The sequence below is a fragment of the Myiozetetes cayanensis genome, unplaced genomic scaffold (genome assembly GCF_022539395.1).
Source record: "Myiozetetes cayanensis isolate MyiCay16 unplaced genomic scaffold, myiCay2020 scf12, whole genome shotgun sequence".
NCBI classification, from domain to species: domain Eukaryota; kingdom Metazoa; phylum Chordata; class Aves; order Passeriformes; family Tyrannidae; genus Myiozetetes; species Myiozetetes cayanensis.
The window spans coordinates 19,566,081-19,582,811 of NW_026086826.1; the positions used below are offsets into that span (position 1 = coordinate 19,566,081).

A 16,731-nucleotide genomic window follows, 5' to 3' on the forward strand; every position below is an offset into this window, starting at 1 on the left:
TAATTTAGATTTGGAATATTTCTTTTAAGCTTCCAGAAATAAATACAAATGCAGCAGTTTGTTTCCCTGACAGCACTTCTGGACTGTCTCTTTTATTTTCCTTAGCTCACTAACACTTGCTGATTTGAATATCTTCTTACAAAACCTGCTATACATACAGAGAAATTCCCCCTTTGTTTTTTTTATATGAGTCCCTCAAGTGCTTTGAGAGGTTTTGTACAGTCATTGTCAGCCCGGGCTACGCTTCCCCCATCTCCAACAAAGTGTTTCCAAAGTGGCCACCCTTCCTCTTTCACCAGGCAAATTAAAATGGAGTGAAATAGAGGGAAAAATTAGAGAGAATTAGCAAGTGAAAGACAAAAGAGGTAACTCTTTTTGAGCAGCCATTAGAGGTGGATGTGTAGAACCTCTGTCCTCACTCTGAGTTCAAGCCATTGTCTTGCTCTCTGCCCTGGAACATCCCCGGCTCTCTGCGATGCCCATCAGATCATCACGTCCACAGTGTGCCAACCAGTGCGAGCAGCGCCCACCCGGCTCCTGCCACGGCTGGGCAGGGTGACAGCCCGAGAGAACCCGGGTCAGGGAACGCAGCCAGCGCTCTGGAGCTTGCTTTGTGCTGATCCTGAATGCCATGGAATTTTGGCACTGAGCTTTGCTGGACTGTGTGTTTGCAAGAAGCACTCAGTATGCTGTTACCACTTGGCTTAGATGTCCCTAAATTGGTTAAAGCTGTTCCCGATCCATTGACTGAACTTCCCAGCCCCGCCTGTCTGCCTGTCATGGGTCCACATAGAGGGAGGCCCTCAGAAGTCTTGCACAGAATACATAAATTGCTACTGGCTATTCATGTGCAAGAAGTTTACTGAGGAACCAACTGATTTTAATTGTTAATTTCCCTCTTTTTCCTTCAACCTCTGCTATAAAAATATTTACAGTAAAATAATAATTTTCTTTTTCTATTTTTTTTTGTTTTTATTTTTCTGTCTTTCTTAATTAAATGGCGCCTTTGAGTTTTTTGTTCTGTGAAGTATTGGCAGTCCTCTTTCATTAGTCAGAGAGGAGCTTTCCTTTCAGATCAGGTCAATCATCTCAGCACATGAAATTCCACACTGATTATTGCAGATTTCATTATTGTGATTTAGTTATCATTCTAAGGTAGTTGTTGGACAAATCTACACTCTTTCCCTCTGAAAATTTTTCATATAATGACTTCAAGTCTTCCCAAACATTCTTTGGTTTTAACTGCTTGACTTCATGAGACTAAAACAGAATTTTTTAATGTTTTTTACAAATAAACTACAAATTATCTGGTCATATTTCATGACCTGGAGTAATAAATTAGGCATTTAATGATCTACCTGCAAAAGTTCTGAGAACTTTAAGTAAATTATGGATAAATAGAGTCATGAGTTATTAAGAATTCCAATAGTTGCTCTGTAAAACAAAACTAAGGTATCTAAACATATGCATATGTGCCTACAGGAGTAGAATGATGACAGCAAGAGAGGGAGAGCAAAGGAAGGAGACAGAAGAACAGTTTAAGATGGACAAAGCATCCATGAAGTATTCTCCAAAGGGCATAGAGAAAAAAAAGTATGAAGGGCAACTGCCTATATAGATTGGTTCTTTTTCCTTCTCTATGAAATTGTCATGACTGTATCTGTTGGCAAAGACTGCTCAGGTAATTTCACAAAGTTGACAGATGATTTCTAGCCTATTATAGAAGATGGATTCTAAATTCTGTATTGAAATAGGCATTAAGTGGTCAAAGCCAACACATAACTCACAAAGTCAATGCATAGTTGAGTGATTAATCACAATATGGAATAAAATTGGTTAAAAGCTATGAACATTTTCGTTCCTCTCTATTTTGGGGATGTGTTCATAATTAAAATCAGAGACTTTTGAATTAGCCTCATGGTTATATGAAAAAATCTGCCTGAGACTATTAAAAGGAATTATTTAGATCTGAGGAAACATTCACTTCTTTGTTGCATGCAACAGCAAAGGCAGAGAATGAGGCTAAAGAGCTACAGGGAGAATATGCTCAAATCAGTAAAAAACCTGCTGAGTGGAACAACTGCACAAACATTCACTCACATTAACTGTTCTACAACAAGGAACTGCACAGCTAAAAGTGAGAAGTGTGTGGTGAATTCACGCATTGAAAATTCCTCAGTGAAGCTCACAGACCCTCCACAGTGACATTCTGGAATAAGAAGTCCATGTGCATGTACATTTCCAGGATTTGCTGAAAAACACAATGCAGTGATGCACAAGGTGGGACATCTGCACTGGAAACTTGATATGAAAACAGTTTGCAACACTGAAAAAATGCAGTGTTGAATAAGAAAAAAAAAAGGAAATTGAAACCCAATTAGCAGGAAAGCAGTAAACTAACAAGTTCTTTTTTCAGAGAAAATCTGGTGTCACATTTTCTCAATGATGTAAAATCATTGAGGGCCTGAGTAGTAAGGAATAAATTATTTTATCATTATAGCAATAAATGCTAATGGCTGCTTATTACCTTAACTGACTTTATAAAATGTCTTAGTATCTGTCTTCTTGAAACATTCCCTTTTCCTTCTAACTATCTTACTAATGCTTTCTAAATATGGTACATTAGAGAAGTACAATGGTATTAGTCCATTTATAGTCTATTTATTTCCTAAAAGTTTCTATCATCAAGAAAAGACATCTCTATTATCACCTGCCACATTCTTAAAAAAGGCAAAAGTATGAATTCTTACAAGGTTGTAAGAGAACTGTATGAATGAATCAGTGCTGAAATTAACATTTGCTTCCAATATGTAAAATTTTATTGTCTAGTTCCACAAGAAACTCAAACAGATTTTGGGGATATCTCTTTTACAAGAATCTTAATGAAACAATAACCCTGCCAGGTGACAGTGATCTTTGTCCAGAGAATAGCAGGTGTTATTTGAGAAGTTCTGCAGGATTTCTCCGTAGAAACAAACTTCAAGTCATTCAAGACATTAAAAAAAATAATTTCTAAGAACAAGATTTTTAAGATCTTGACAGTTGAACAACTAAGATGATACTTAACAATGTGACTGGACCAGAACTGAGAACCCAAGTTGTAGTTTCTTACAGTAAAATAATGAGATTTTGGAAAATGATTTCATTAGGAGAAAGCCTCTTGCTCTTTTTCCAGTTTGGGGGGGAAAAAAAAAAAAAGCAGCAATTACTTAAATGTCTAATTTATATTAGAGGTTCAAAAAGACTTCCCACAACTAGAGTGGGAGGGTTAGTGTTAGCAAAATACGATCCTTCTCATTCATGCTCTGGATAAAGTGAATACTTATAGGCTCATAAAGATAATTAGATTCTAAAGATGTCTAAGTAAATGGTAATAAAAGCAAAACAAAAGCAGTGCTAGGCACTGTATCAACTCCAGAGAACAAAATCAATATCTTTCATTTTCATGCTAAGGCTAAAGCCCAAGAAGTACAAAGTGAATTTTTCAGTAAATGAGAAGAAATCCTAACCTGTGTATATGTGCCAGCTTTCTCTAATGAGTTATGTGACAGTACAGCTAGGGACTCCAAAGAACTAAAATCTAGACAGCATAGATATTATTACTATAGAACTTAGAAAAAACTGCTGCAGAATTCATTTAACCTTCCTGTAAAGATTGGAGGGATTGAGGAATTCCAAGGGCCTTTAATATAATATTCCATAACCAGGGCCCATTGCATAATATAGCTAGAAAAGATACTTAGAGCCTGCCAGACTGAAGCACTGTAAAAGCAATAAGTTGTGAGAGTGGAATTCTGTACAGGTCAAAGCTTCCACAGAAATCAATGTCTTCTTGATTTTTTTGAAATACAATGCTTAAAGGAGGATAAATTCAGATTGATTAAGAAATAGTTTGATGTATCAATTATAATTTTTAACCTTCAAACCAGACCAAAGCTCCCTGTGATTCTTGTCTGAGATATCAGATTTTATTACAATGCCTATATAACAGCAAATGTACATAGCACACACACACACACACACACACGTGTGACCAAGGACATTTCACTGGCTTGATAAAAGATCTGCAAACCTCTTACATTTTCATGTATCTTTGAAACCACATTTACAGCTGTGTTTAAAACTGAAATGTGTTACACACAATAATAAATGAGGTGATATTAAATCCTATCTGTTAAATTTGTTAGAGCTGATGCAACACAAAGCATTTTTTGAGCCCAGGCTGTTAATTTTAAATGCAATTGAATTTAATGTAATTACAAAAGTTTAGTTAAATGACCATTCTTTTGCTTCTTGGGAACATTCCTTGAAAATGAACTTGAATTCTGATGAATTACCAGAACTTTTCTTTCTTTTTCTCTCCCACTCCTGCTTTTAAAAATAAGGAATGGAAACTGGAATTATTTACTTTTGTTCCTTGAGCATAAGCTTGGAAATACTATAAAAAATTAATAAACACCAAATCACCATTTTTTGAGATAAAAAAGCAAAACACCCAAGCCAAATAGAAAACTTTTGTAAACAAACATGATTTTTTTATTAGGTGCCTCTGAAATGGAAAAACTGTTTGCTTTGCTTTACTTTTCTTTTTTTTTTTATGTTGGTTTTCCTTTTACCTCTCAATGCTGGAAGTTGGCCACTTCTCCGGTGTTGAGATCTAAAAGGCCGATTCTAAGTAGTTTTGCCTGGAGCCCATTACATTTTTTGATTTCTGTCCCATTTATGTTAAACATTACTTTTTATTCTGAGGGACACTAAACATTCAGTGGGTCAGTAGCAATTACTAAATGTGAAGTATAATGGGAATTGTTTTGGCCGTGTCTACATGAGCTGGTAGGGCAGCTCAACAGGAGTGTATGAAAGACAGGATACTGAGGGCACCTCCCTCACACCATCTGCCTTCAGGGGCATTTGCTCTGGGCTGGCTTCTTTCTCTATTCTACAGAAGCTGCCCAGCAAATTTGACAGGTCAGTGAAAGCTCTCCCCATTCTGCTACAGTTACCTTCTCAAGGGAGCATGACACAGATGAAGGGCCTTTCTGCACTTGCACTCTTCAACTTGCCGTGCTTACAGATATGTGAGGGATGTTTCCTCACTTGAAGGGATCTGCAGGTTAAATCATCTTGCTATCAGGGCACTATCGGTCTATCTTCGAGTGCTCGCTCGGGCTGTTTGAAGGAATCCTATTCTGTACATGAGTGTAGGAGTGCTTTTTACATGAAAACAGATTAATGCCTACTATCAAAATCTAAACCCTTTATTAACAAGCATTACTGCAAGGATTTAATCTCCTAAACTCTGTGCTTTTAAAGATTTCATTGAGCTTTAATTGAGAGTCTTATACATCAGGTTTTGTTTTGTTATACTCATTTACAGCACAATGCCTAAAAATTATTGCATTGATATGACATGTGGAGTTCTGAAGAAGAAAGAAGTCTATAGGAAAATATCTGCATAAAGACTCAGTTATTAACTTGTTATAAAATACTTATTAAAAACTGTTGTGTTGTTCACACCAACAGTACTAAATGAGGAGTGACAAATCCTTAATGCTGGCAAAGAATAAAAAGACCCCCATTATTTATCAAACATTTAAGCTACAAACATTTTTCAATGGATACAATTCAAAATTCTTTTACTGGGTGCCACGTACCACAATCTCACTTTTTTTTTTTTCTATGCTACTTAGGAATTTTTATTCTTTGCAGTAAGTACTTACAAACCAGCCTTTCTTACACTATGTATTTGAAAACACAGAAGACATTCATTTCAAAAGACACTTGTAAAAGCTTGAGAAATGTTGTGACAGCCTTTCATAAACAAGCATTTACGAATTAGTCCCACTGATATCAAAAGATCCACTTCAGTGAGCAAGGGCTTAGCAGTGTAAATGAAGATCTCATAATTTGGCAGTTAACAATAATACAGTTTCTAGACAGCATAATTTTATTATTCTAAGACACAATCACAGTTCATAAGTTGCTTCTCAAGCATTTATATGCACCTGGTGCTTAATGCTGGCTTGAATTCAGTATCTTGTTTTTAACATCACATTGATGTCCATAATAACTGAGCACCATGTCCTAAAATCTCAGATTAGCACTTATATTCAGGAATGAGCAGCAGACAACTCCAAACTGGAATTTTCTCATATAAAACACACACTCCCACCCACCCTCAGATTTGGAAAATACTTCAGGTAAAATTTTTCTTGCTTTTAAAGTTAAAGTAGAAGATTTTTCTGACACCACTACTAAAAATATGCATCTTTGCTTTAGTGCAGTAGGTAAACTTACCAAAGAGTATTGTGTGTGTGTGCAATATGACTGAAGAAGCAATTCTTTCTTAAAAACATACAACTGGGTTGTCAGGAGGTCAGAATGTCATGTAATAATATCTGTTGTACTGTACAAAGAGTACACTCATGTGTGTACTGAAGAATTCATAGAGGTTTGGGTGCACTCTCTAAGGGAACAGGAACATATGATGTATTTAATTGTTCACAGCACTGGTTCTGACAGGGCTGAACTCTGCTTTCAGTGGGATGAATTGCCTTAGAGGTGCAATTGTTTTTTTTGCAGTTGTGTTATGCTGCATAAATTGGTTCAAGACCAAAAAGAAAGACTGTCATATTCAACTAGTAGGTTTTTGAAGCCCAAGATTTCATTACATTTATCTACAGGTTCATTATTTCCACATTTTAAATTTCCATTCAGTTTGAAGAGTCTGAAGAGTGCTCCACTGCTCCTGGGATCAAATCATTATTACCCAAGATAAAACAGCCTTTATGATTCATGGATACAATATTAGTGCTTCTGACACTCAGAGCTGTGAATTCCAACAGGTATTTCTTTTTAGATAACATATGACATATGAAAAGTCTACTGTATACTGTGTTAAGTCTTAAACAGTTAAATCTAATGTCATGGCTAAATAACTTAATTTCTGGAATTTCCTGCACACAGAATAAGACACATTGTGTTATGTGTTTCTTCAGTGCCTATTGTGGTCCCAAGATACAGCAGGATTCATAACACAGAAATACTAACAAGAAGACCCATGGAATCACCAAATGTCACTCTGTGCTACCATGAATGAGAAAAATAGAATATTCAAGACATAACCAGAAGACTGGCAGGCAGGAGGCAGGTTTCAGGAAACAGCACAAAACTTTAGAAATAGTAGCAGCAGTAACTAAGGGATGGATAAAGTCTTATTAATGAAAACAAAAAGAATGCTGTGCAGAGAGTAGAAAAACAGCAGACAAACTAAAAACGAACTAGATTATGTTTTGCTTGGCCAGACTTTGAAGGACAGAGGTCACTTGGCTCAGAGAAGCCTAGGGAAGAGGAGACTGATGGGAGACCTCCTTGCAGTCTACATCTTTCTCACAAGGGGAAATAAAGGGGCAGGTACCAATCTCTTCTCTGTGGTGACCAGTGACAAGACCCAAGGGAATGGCCTGAAGTTTTGTCAGGGGAGGTTTAGACTGGATATTAGGAAAAGGTTCTTCCCCCAGAGGGTGATTGGGTGCTGGAACAGGCTCCCCAAAGAAGTGGTCACAGCACCAAACCTGGCAGAGCTCAAGAGGCATTTGGGCAATGCTCTCAGACACACAGTGTGATTCTTGGGGCTGTCCTGTGCAGGGTCAGGAGCTGGACTAGATGATCCTTGTGAGTCCCTTCCAACTCAGGATATTCTATGATTCTGTTATTCATTAAAAATGGATATAGCACAGCACTTGGTTTAAACTTTGAGGTACATTCTAATTCCAACAAGCACATTTTTATCTAAAGATTCAGATAACTGAACATTGGTATAAATGAATCCATGGTGGCTGTACAGTAAAAGAGAAAGCAGAAACCTATCCCAAAAGAAAGACTGGAAGCCTCTAATTTAAGTAAGACTTCAGACTAAATATAAACTCCCAGAAATTACAAGAACAGCCTTGCAAGATGATAACAGATTTCTCTGAATAAAGCAAGAAGAAAGAACTGTACTCAGTTGAGTAAGAAAAACTAATCACTGAAGAAATTCAGAAATGTACAGTGATGTTAAAAAAGATTGAAATGCTGCTGTTCTCAGTACTGAATGTTAAGATTCAGCCTCTAAACTGACTACAGATAGCTGCCAAATTTCTTCTGTGAGCCCAAGGATACCTTTCTTCTTAGTGGGTCTCATCTGGAATTGAAGCACTAACTTGTAATGGCAGTGTAGAAGATTTCAGCAAAACATTTTGGCAGAGGATCACTACCACTACCTTCCTTTTTCATCCTTCCACATGTGACAAAACCCCTCAGAGAATAGTAATTTTAACTCATTCTAGCATATTCTGATAAAGTTATATTCACATATCACCAAAATTTATTTTCAAACAGCTATGTACAATCATTTCAGCACCTCTGAAACTTAAGACAGATGTTTTTATTTAGCAATTGCACTGAGTAAAAGAAACCAAACATCAACGCTTAGTTATTGTGCGCTTCCCTCCTTGAAAACTTTTTAAATGGTTACAAACTTTGCAAGAACAAGCCAGGGCCTGTTGCCTTAGCTTCTGTTATAATCTAAAAATCACATGTAAAACACTTTAAAAAATCAGTTTAGCTAATTTTATTTTTTTCTGAATTATTTTTACTACTGCATATGCACATTGCACACATTTTGGCAATTTATTGCCAAACACACATATTGTGGGACTTGGTTTCTGACCTAAGGAAAAAATATAAATGAACATAGAAAGTAATTTAGCCATGAGGAGACCAAAAATCCTTGTCACGCCCCAGATGAGGCATCTGTGGAATTAACCTTCAGATGGAAAATAATGTCCCTCAGATGTGCAAACCGTATTGGGGACTGCAGGTAAATGAGGCTGCAAATACCAAACACATCATACTGGTTGATCCATTGAATCATCACAGAAATTTCCATATTCAAAAAGCTCATGGTGCATCAGTGGCACAATGTTACACTCAAAATTCATATTTCCCTTCTTGATACCCATGTAGCTTCTCCAGCACAAGTTCTGCTCAAAGCTAGGATTACAGCAGTGGGCATTAACAGAGCACAGATGTTCTGTATATGGAGAAAGTTAACTACTGATTTTCTTATTTTTCAGTTTTAATTTAAATATTTTAATTTAAATCTTATAGTTTTATAACAATATTGTAAAAGAAACTCAATAGTGTAGATCTAGTGAAGCTTCATTATTAGCCTGTAAAAATAATTGTTGACGTAAGGATTCTACCTAGAAAGGCCTCATGATTGGCAGTCACATACTTCCTTAGAGGCATTTTATCCTTCCTATATGTACTTCTTGGCCACTAAATGATGGAAACATATATGTCCTTATTGCCAAAGTATGTTCCATTTACTGGAAAGAGTAATAAGTGGGGTAAACACTATAACAGATTCATATTACACAGAAAACTTTCCAGGTCCTTCTGCCCTGCTCTCAAATACTCTTAGCGTGCACAAATACCTGCAAATGTTTAAGAAAGACAGAAAGAAAATGATTCAGTATGATACTACACAACTTTCCCTGACTGATTCTCCTAAACACCTCAGGTATCTCAACATTAGGCAGAAAGACAAAAAAAGCAAGTCCCTTCCAGATACAACATAACCTAAAGGACAGAAAAATGCATCAAATCTTCCAACAATACACTTCCCTGTTTTACTTCTCTTTCATTTCAGCCTATCCTAACAGGTTCTATAAATCAAACTTTCTATATTATATCAGCTTTTCACCTTAAGAATTGTTCTGGTTTGTATTAAGCACTTCACTCAACACAAAATCACTCAATACCATTTGTTCATTATTGATTTGTACCTCAAAAACTTCTTCATCCAGAATCCTGGTTCCAAAGACAGTGATGCCATTGGTGTCCACAACTGTTTTGTCACTTCTGTCCAGTGGTTTTGTAGTTTTTTTGTTACAGTCAACAATCATTGTAACACTCTTTTTCTCCACACTAATAGCTACCCGATGCCACCTGTTAAAAAAACCAATACAATTCTACTGTAATTTATGTTTTTAAAACTAGGTCATTGTGTTCTTATCAAGTCAGTTTATAGCAGATGGTACACCAGTGAATTCACAGATAAAATTTCCAGTGTCTCCATTTACTTCCTTTTTTCATATGTGCACAAATGTGCACAAAGTTTTAACTATTTCCGATATAACTTCTGTCCCTCAACACACCCAGATCTGATCCACAGGTCACTGTGAATATCCCATGTAAGATTAAGTTCAAGCTGACCTTCTCTGCAGCTTTACCCAAAGAACATCAGCAAAGTAAATTTATAAGCGAGTGCACTGTTTACATTTTATAAATTGATTGATCTGACAGCAGATTTTGGTTTTTAACTCATGTGTTTGATTTTCCAAATTATTTTAGGAATTACTCCCGCAAATATAATTAACCCAGCAGCTTATTATTTATTATTTAAATTTATTCTGTATAATCAACCACAAAAATTTTACCATGTTCCTTTGCTTCTTTGAATGTATCCCATAGCTCTAGAGATTTTTCAAATATGTACAGCAATTCCAACATAGATGCTTTTCCAGATACATATACTTACAAATGCCACCATTCCTGCAATAGACTTGCCTACATAATATTCACCAAAAAGTTAATGAAGTGATTCAGAACACTGACAAGTGTCTGTATTTATTTTAAAGGCATTTCAGAATAAAGTTTTATATGATTTGCCCAACTCTACTATGTTCTTTAAAATACTTTATTAAAAATCATGACAGATCACTTGAATTTAGTGAGCCTCTCTCAACTCAAAGGTCCAAGAGCAAGAGTAGACCACTCTGCAATCTAGGATGGAGCAAAGTGTTAAAGAATTTCTGAGAGATCAAGGCAAAAAGTGTCAAAGTATGTCATGTTAGTGACTAGTAGGAGGAAGGCTGGAATCAAATTATTTTAGTTGGCTTTTTTGGCATTAAGGCTGCCTAAATCAGAAAGACAGCTTAGATCGTTACAAAGAGCTTCTGTATATCAAAAGGAACATCTTGAAGCTAATGGAATCTGACTGCTAAACAGTATCACTGAGCCAGAACTGTGATTCCATGTTTTCTCTGGAACGCGGTTAAACATCATCATTATAAAAGCAAACTGGCCATGCATCCTCAGGCACATTACCCTGTTTACACTTTTTAAATATATCTCATTTTGAGATGAAGATTGTTGTCCTAGATCCTTCATAAAATAGCTGAGTCAGAAGAAAGTTTTCAGCCTATCTTTTGAAAGTATGTAGAAGCTGAAAGCATGAAATCGTGGCTCACTGTGGACAGGATTTACTCCAGTTGATTTAGAAGTTGTATAATCTCACTGCAGGAAATTGTACCAAACCAAGGTCATTTTTATTTCTAAGTTTTTGTCAGTTTCTCAGCATTTTGGGGGAAATTCTGAAATCTATGTAAAATCTTTGTTATTTAGCAAAAGTTAATTTAAAAAAGGTTTGCTGCTTTTTTTCAACACTCCTTGTTAGGGAAATGCATCAAGTTTAGGTCTTGCGGTGTAAATCAATTATCTGGTAATAGAAGGCTAAGAAGACAATTAATTTTTCTCTTTTTTTTTTTTTCCTCCTTTATTGCTTTATATGTGTATTTCATTACAGTTCAGTTTTGGCCCTTCCTTACTGATTTGTTTTCTTTTACTTTAGTAATATTTATTTCTTTGTATCTTTGAAGACTGACTGCTCTCCCTGGACTGCAGCACAGTAAATAAAGAGTTTTTGAAAGAATGAATGTAATTTTACAAGCACTGGAATGACATTCCCAGAGGATGATTACTCACCTACAATGCTATCAAAAATTAACAACTACCTTCATAATGCAACAGGTGTTTGAGATTAATTCCTTTCCTGGGGGTGCAACGTAAGTCTTTGCAGCACTTCAGATTAATTGTCCAGCTTTTTCTTCCCTGATTTCATTACACATGGATATCTCAAACCATCTTATTGATCTGCTGTTTTGGCTTGTGGTAGGAGAAATTCTGTGCTATCTTGTCAACTTGCCTTCACTCTGCCTACCACCTTCAAATGGACCAGACAATTCTTCCAGTGAGACTATTCCTTGAGATTTTTTGAAAACAGAGTTTCTTTCTATATTGTACAGGAAGAATCTTCATAGGTTTAGATTTGGTGGGTTTAATTTTTATGACTATCTCCTCACTCTTCATTTATAGAAATGGCAATTAAGAAAGGTAGTTTGTTTTATTTGTAGCTATGTGCACCATTTGAAGCTGGAACTGTATTCTGCTGCAAAGGTTCTCTGATTTTGTACCACAGTAGTCAAACTAGCAAGAAACCATGTTCCTAATTCATTTAAATATTTAAGAAAACATCTGTAAATACCATAATCACCTACACAGTGGTCTGTTGCACTGTTTCTCATTTTAAAATTTTACACTTACTTGCCATCAGCGATGTTGACTGTTCTGAAAAGAGGATAGTCTTCTGGGGCAGGTTTTCCATTTTGGTCTTCAAACAGGAATACAGGGGATCTACCAACTTCAACACCTACTTGCTGAATGCCTTGCTCATTGTAGATAGACAGAAGGAAAGACTGGATACCCTTTTTAGGTTTTACTGTCATTAATATTGAAAAATCTTCTGGAAAATCTCCACCTGTAAACAAAGTTATACATACAGCTATAAATCCAGGAAAGATGAAACTATTCTTGAAAAGTTTACATTTTTTCCATAAGCACAGAGGATCTACCACACGAACTACTGGGATTTTCTAATTCTCAAAAGCAAGTACATAAAAAATCATATTAGGAAGATTTTCTATCTTTTTTTTCTTTCTGGTCTCACTTTGATTCCTGAAAGATATACCTTAATGGTTCTTAAACACACAACTTGTAAACCATAAAATCATAGAATGGTTTGGTTTGTAAGGGACCTTAAAACTCATCTGGTGCCACCCCTCACCATGGGCAGGGATGTCACGTAGTAGACCAGGTTGCTCAGGGCCCCATCCAACCTGCCTTCAACGCTTTCAGGGATGGGGCATCCACAAATTCCCTGGGCAACCTGTTTCAGTGCCTCAGCACCCTCTGAGTAAGGAATTTCTTCCTAACATCTAATCCTACTCTCTCCTCTTTAAAACCGATTCTGCCTGTCCTGTCACTACCTGTCTGTGTAAACAGCCCCTCTCACTCTCTTTTGTAAGCCCCCTTTAAGTACTGGAAAGCCACAGTGAGGTCTCCCCAAAGCCTTCTCTTCTCCAGGCTGAACAATGCCAGGTCTCTCTCCCTTGTAGGAAAGGTGCTCTAAATCTATTGTGAAATCATGTAATAATATAATATATGAATGAACCATGATAGTTTCACATTCATTGTTTTTTTCTATTCATCTTCTGTTTAGCAATCTTCTAATTTAAAAGTGTGCACTGCAATTTCACTCAACATAATAAGCATCTCTCCTATAGCAAATAAACTCCAAGGCACTTAAACAGCCCTTGACAAGCATTTATTTCAGTTTCTCTCTCACAACCTATATTTGAGTCTTTTTAGAATTATATAGTGTGTAACACTGAAAAAATATCTAACTAGTTTTATTTAATGGGAGATTTAGGCAAAACCAAATAACATTAATTTTCATTTATTCCCTGATGCTTTTTCTTCAAAATAGAGATGGTACATCAAATATTGTTCCCACCTATACAACTAAAAATAAACAAAATTAAAAATGGATATAGGTTGTTTATAAAGGAAGTACTGAAATACTGCTCCCATTGAAACTTGTGGTAAAGCTGCATTTCACTTGATGTGAAACTCTATTAGGCTTAATAACAAACAAAGTGTATGACAGATTCTAAAATTAAGAATATTGGATCTGGATCCATGTGGCTTCAGCTGCAATTTGACATACAAGAAATAGATAAGAATCTAATGATAACATTGGCAATGTAAATTTGTATGCATGAGTGGATAAAATGTTCTTAAAAATTTTAATATAATAATAGAATAAGTTCTAATAAAATAATATGCTGCATTTTTGTAATGAATAAAAGTATATAAAACTTCATCAAACTCTGATTTAGGAATTTCTTCTTCCAATGGAGAAAATGCAAGATTTTTTCCAAGACTGTGGGAAAATTCTTTAAGGATTCTAGAGTCTTCTGTGAAGACAAATTTCTACTTCTTTAATTACAATATGAAAACAAAATGCATAGAGCTTTCCTTGCTCTTTAAATGACATATTACTCTTCTAAAACAGAAAACTTACACTTCTTATATTGTCTGCTGCAATGACAGTTTATGTGCTTCCTACCATTTTTTAACTTTTTTAAAGAAGGTTTTCAAAAAACTCTAGTAACATAGACTATGTTTATACGTCATTTTGACATCTTATTTTGAAGGGATCAAAGCTCAATAAATAGGGAACATTTCATTTACTCTGGTGAGTAAATGGTGGTAAAAGTTTCTCATGACAAGGTAAGGCAGAGTAAATTAAACTGTATGTTATACCTTCTAATGTCAGAGCAAACAGGTGACAAAAAAGTGGAAAAGAGAAGACAGTGTAAACAAAGGCCAAAGAAACTATTCAAGAAGCACTGAACACTTGCCCTATCTCATTGTTAATCTGAAAGATACGCTGAAAATGCTTAAGGCAGGTGATACTAATTCAACTTGTCTGGGCACGTGCTCTTCAAACAGATAAAATCCTATTGAAAGCAAATTTCTAAGAAAGGTGACTGAAAATGAGTCATTCCTCAGTTCAGCAGTTTCTGTCATCACTGCTATGACACAATATTCCCAAATGTTGAATCTACTTTGTGTAATTATAAGCCAATTTCCTTTGCAGTTCTGATTGAAAAAGTCAAAAAATAAATGACATTTTTAACATGTAACATTGAATGTATTCCCATGTAGATACAGTTCATGGACAGAAAGTTATCCAAGTCTTCTCAAGTACTTTTAAATTTCTTGTTTATTGGGATAGTTCTATTTGAGCAATAACTAAAAGTAACAATTGGAGGGAAACCATCTAGAAAAATCTTTGTATATATCTGGGTTGTCATTCCAATATGCTTTTGTAAATGATAACTAAGAGCATGTAAACAAACAGTACAACTAAATCCAACAGTTATCCTTACAATTATATAATGCCCTCTAGCAAGCAAAAGTTTATTATATTTGGGAAAGTTGGTAACTATTGTTAAATTCATATTTTTAAAAGATGGATATATTGCTGGATATATTTTAATTCCTGATGAGTTACAGGGGTCAGATGAAAGTAAGGATGGGATGCATTACGACTTGTATTGTTAAGCTAAAATGATATTTCACCATTTGATCTTATCTTGGATATCTTTTATAGTCTTTCCACTGCTACAGAGCACTAAAAAAAAGGGACATGATCACTAAAACACCTTTAAGAATATTCTGAAAAATGAAGATTTCTTGTGGTCAGGAGAAAGGATGCTTATTCCACAATATTCAAAAGGAAGTAATTATCATAATCACCTCCCAAAAATTGTTTCAATTTTTTTTACCAATGTAAAGGATAGCAGGACATTTTTCTGTATTAAGCAAAGTTTCGTGGTGAGCAATACTTTTTTTTGTCTGCTACACTCAGAATACAAATAGGTGAAATCAAGAAAACTCATTCCAGTTGTAAAGCAGAAACTAAAAGCATGAATAAGAAGAATACCTAAATTATAACAGTCAAAGGCTATAGAAATTTAGATGTCAGCCAACACATTCTGGCATTCAAGAATCACAAGAACAGTTATAACTGCAGCTGCCAGATTTCCTCTTTATACTACAACTTGATTCATGAATAAGTGCAAATCAGCCCAAGCTCTCAGAATTCCAGCTCCAGATTCTCAGGCTTTGATTTAGCAGAAGGTGTTTGCACTGTTCTAAACTTTTAAAAAAACCAACAGTGATTCCAAGTCAGTTTAATCTTCTGTTCAATTGTATTTGAATACTCATTTTAAGGTTTTTGTTGTACCACTTTGTTTCAATTACACACATTATAAAACCCAGACTATAAAGGTGCCAGCTTACTACACTGTGCAGCTTGTGCAGTTTTCCAATACATAATCACAGAAACCAAGAATGGGTAAGGTTGGAAGCGACCACAGTGGGTGATCTGGTCCAACCTCCCTGCTCAGGCAGGGCTATCCTACAGCACGTGACACAGGACTGCATTCAGGTGGTTCTGGAAAATCTCCAGTGAAGGAGACTCCACAACCTCTCTGGGCCAGTGCAGTTACTGGCACAGAGCAGAAGTTCTTCCTCATATTCAGATGGAACTAGCTGTGCCTCAGTTTCTGCCCATTGCCTCGTAATGTGATTGACTTACAAGTCAATTCTGGCAGTGACATAATTTGATGAAGAGCTTTATAACTGAAGCCAATAAATCAATCTATGTGATTTCTACTTTGAAAGACCAAAAAGGAAGTATTTTTCTTTGCCACATCTAATCTGTATGTTTATAGACAGACTTGTTCAAACTCTGCATGATGTGTTAAAACAGAAAATTCAAATGTTCCATGATTTTGGGTTTTAATATTCTTAATATCAATTCCATCAACAGTTTGAGTCAAATGACAAGTGACAGCAAAACAATGAAATAAAAGTCTCTCTGCAACATCCAAAGAATCTTTCCCAAAATTTGACTGTTTCATTTTAGAGAAATTTGAGAGAAGATGGAATCAGATTATCAGTTACCTGCAAGTAGCCTTGTTTAGTCCCCCAAAT

At 35.7% G+C, this 16,731-nt stretch overlaps 1 protein-coding gene across 7 annotated transcripts in view; it reads right to left on the reverse strand.

Moving 5' to 3' along the window:
* COL11A1 (collagen type XI alpha 1 chain) overlaps nucleotides 1-16,731 on the reverse strand; it is a 131,622-nt gene that overhangs the window by 99,188 nt on the left and 15,703 nt on the right. For all 7 annotated transcript variants that reach the window (XM_050306663.1, XM_050306667.1, XM_050306664.1 and 4 more), the window contains exons 3-4: nucleotides 12,430-12,643; nucleotides 9,831-9,993 (exon numbers count right to left, since the gene is read on the reverse strand). In XM_050306663.1, the coding sequence (XP_050162620.1) occupies nucleotides 9,831-9,993; nucleotides 12,430-12,643 (377 nt within the window). The remainder of the gene's footprint in view (nucleotides 1-9,830; nucleotides 9,994-12,429; nucleotides 12,644-16,731) is intronic.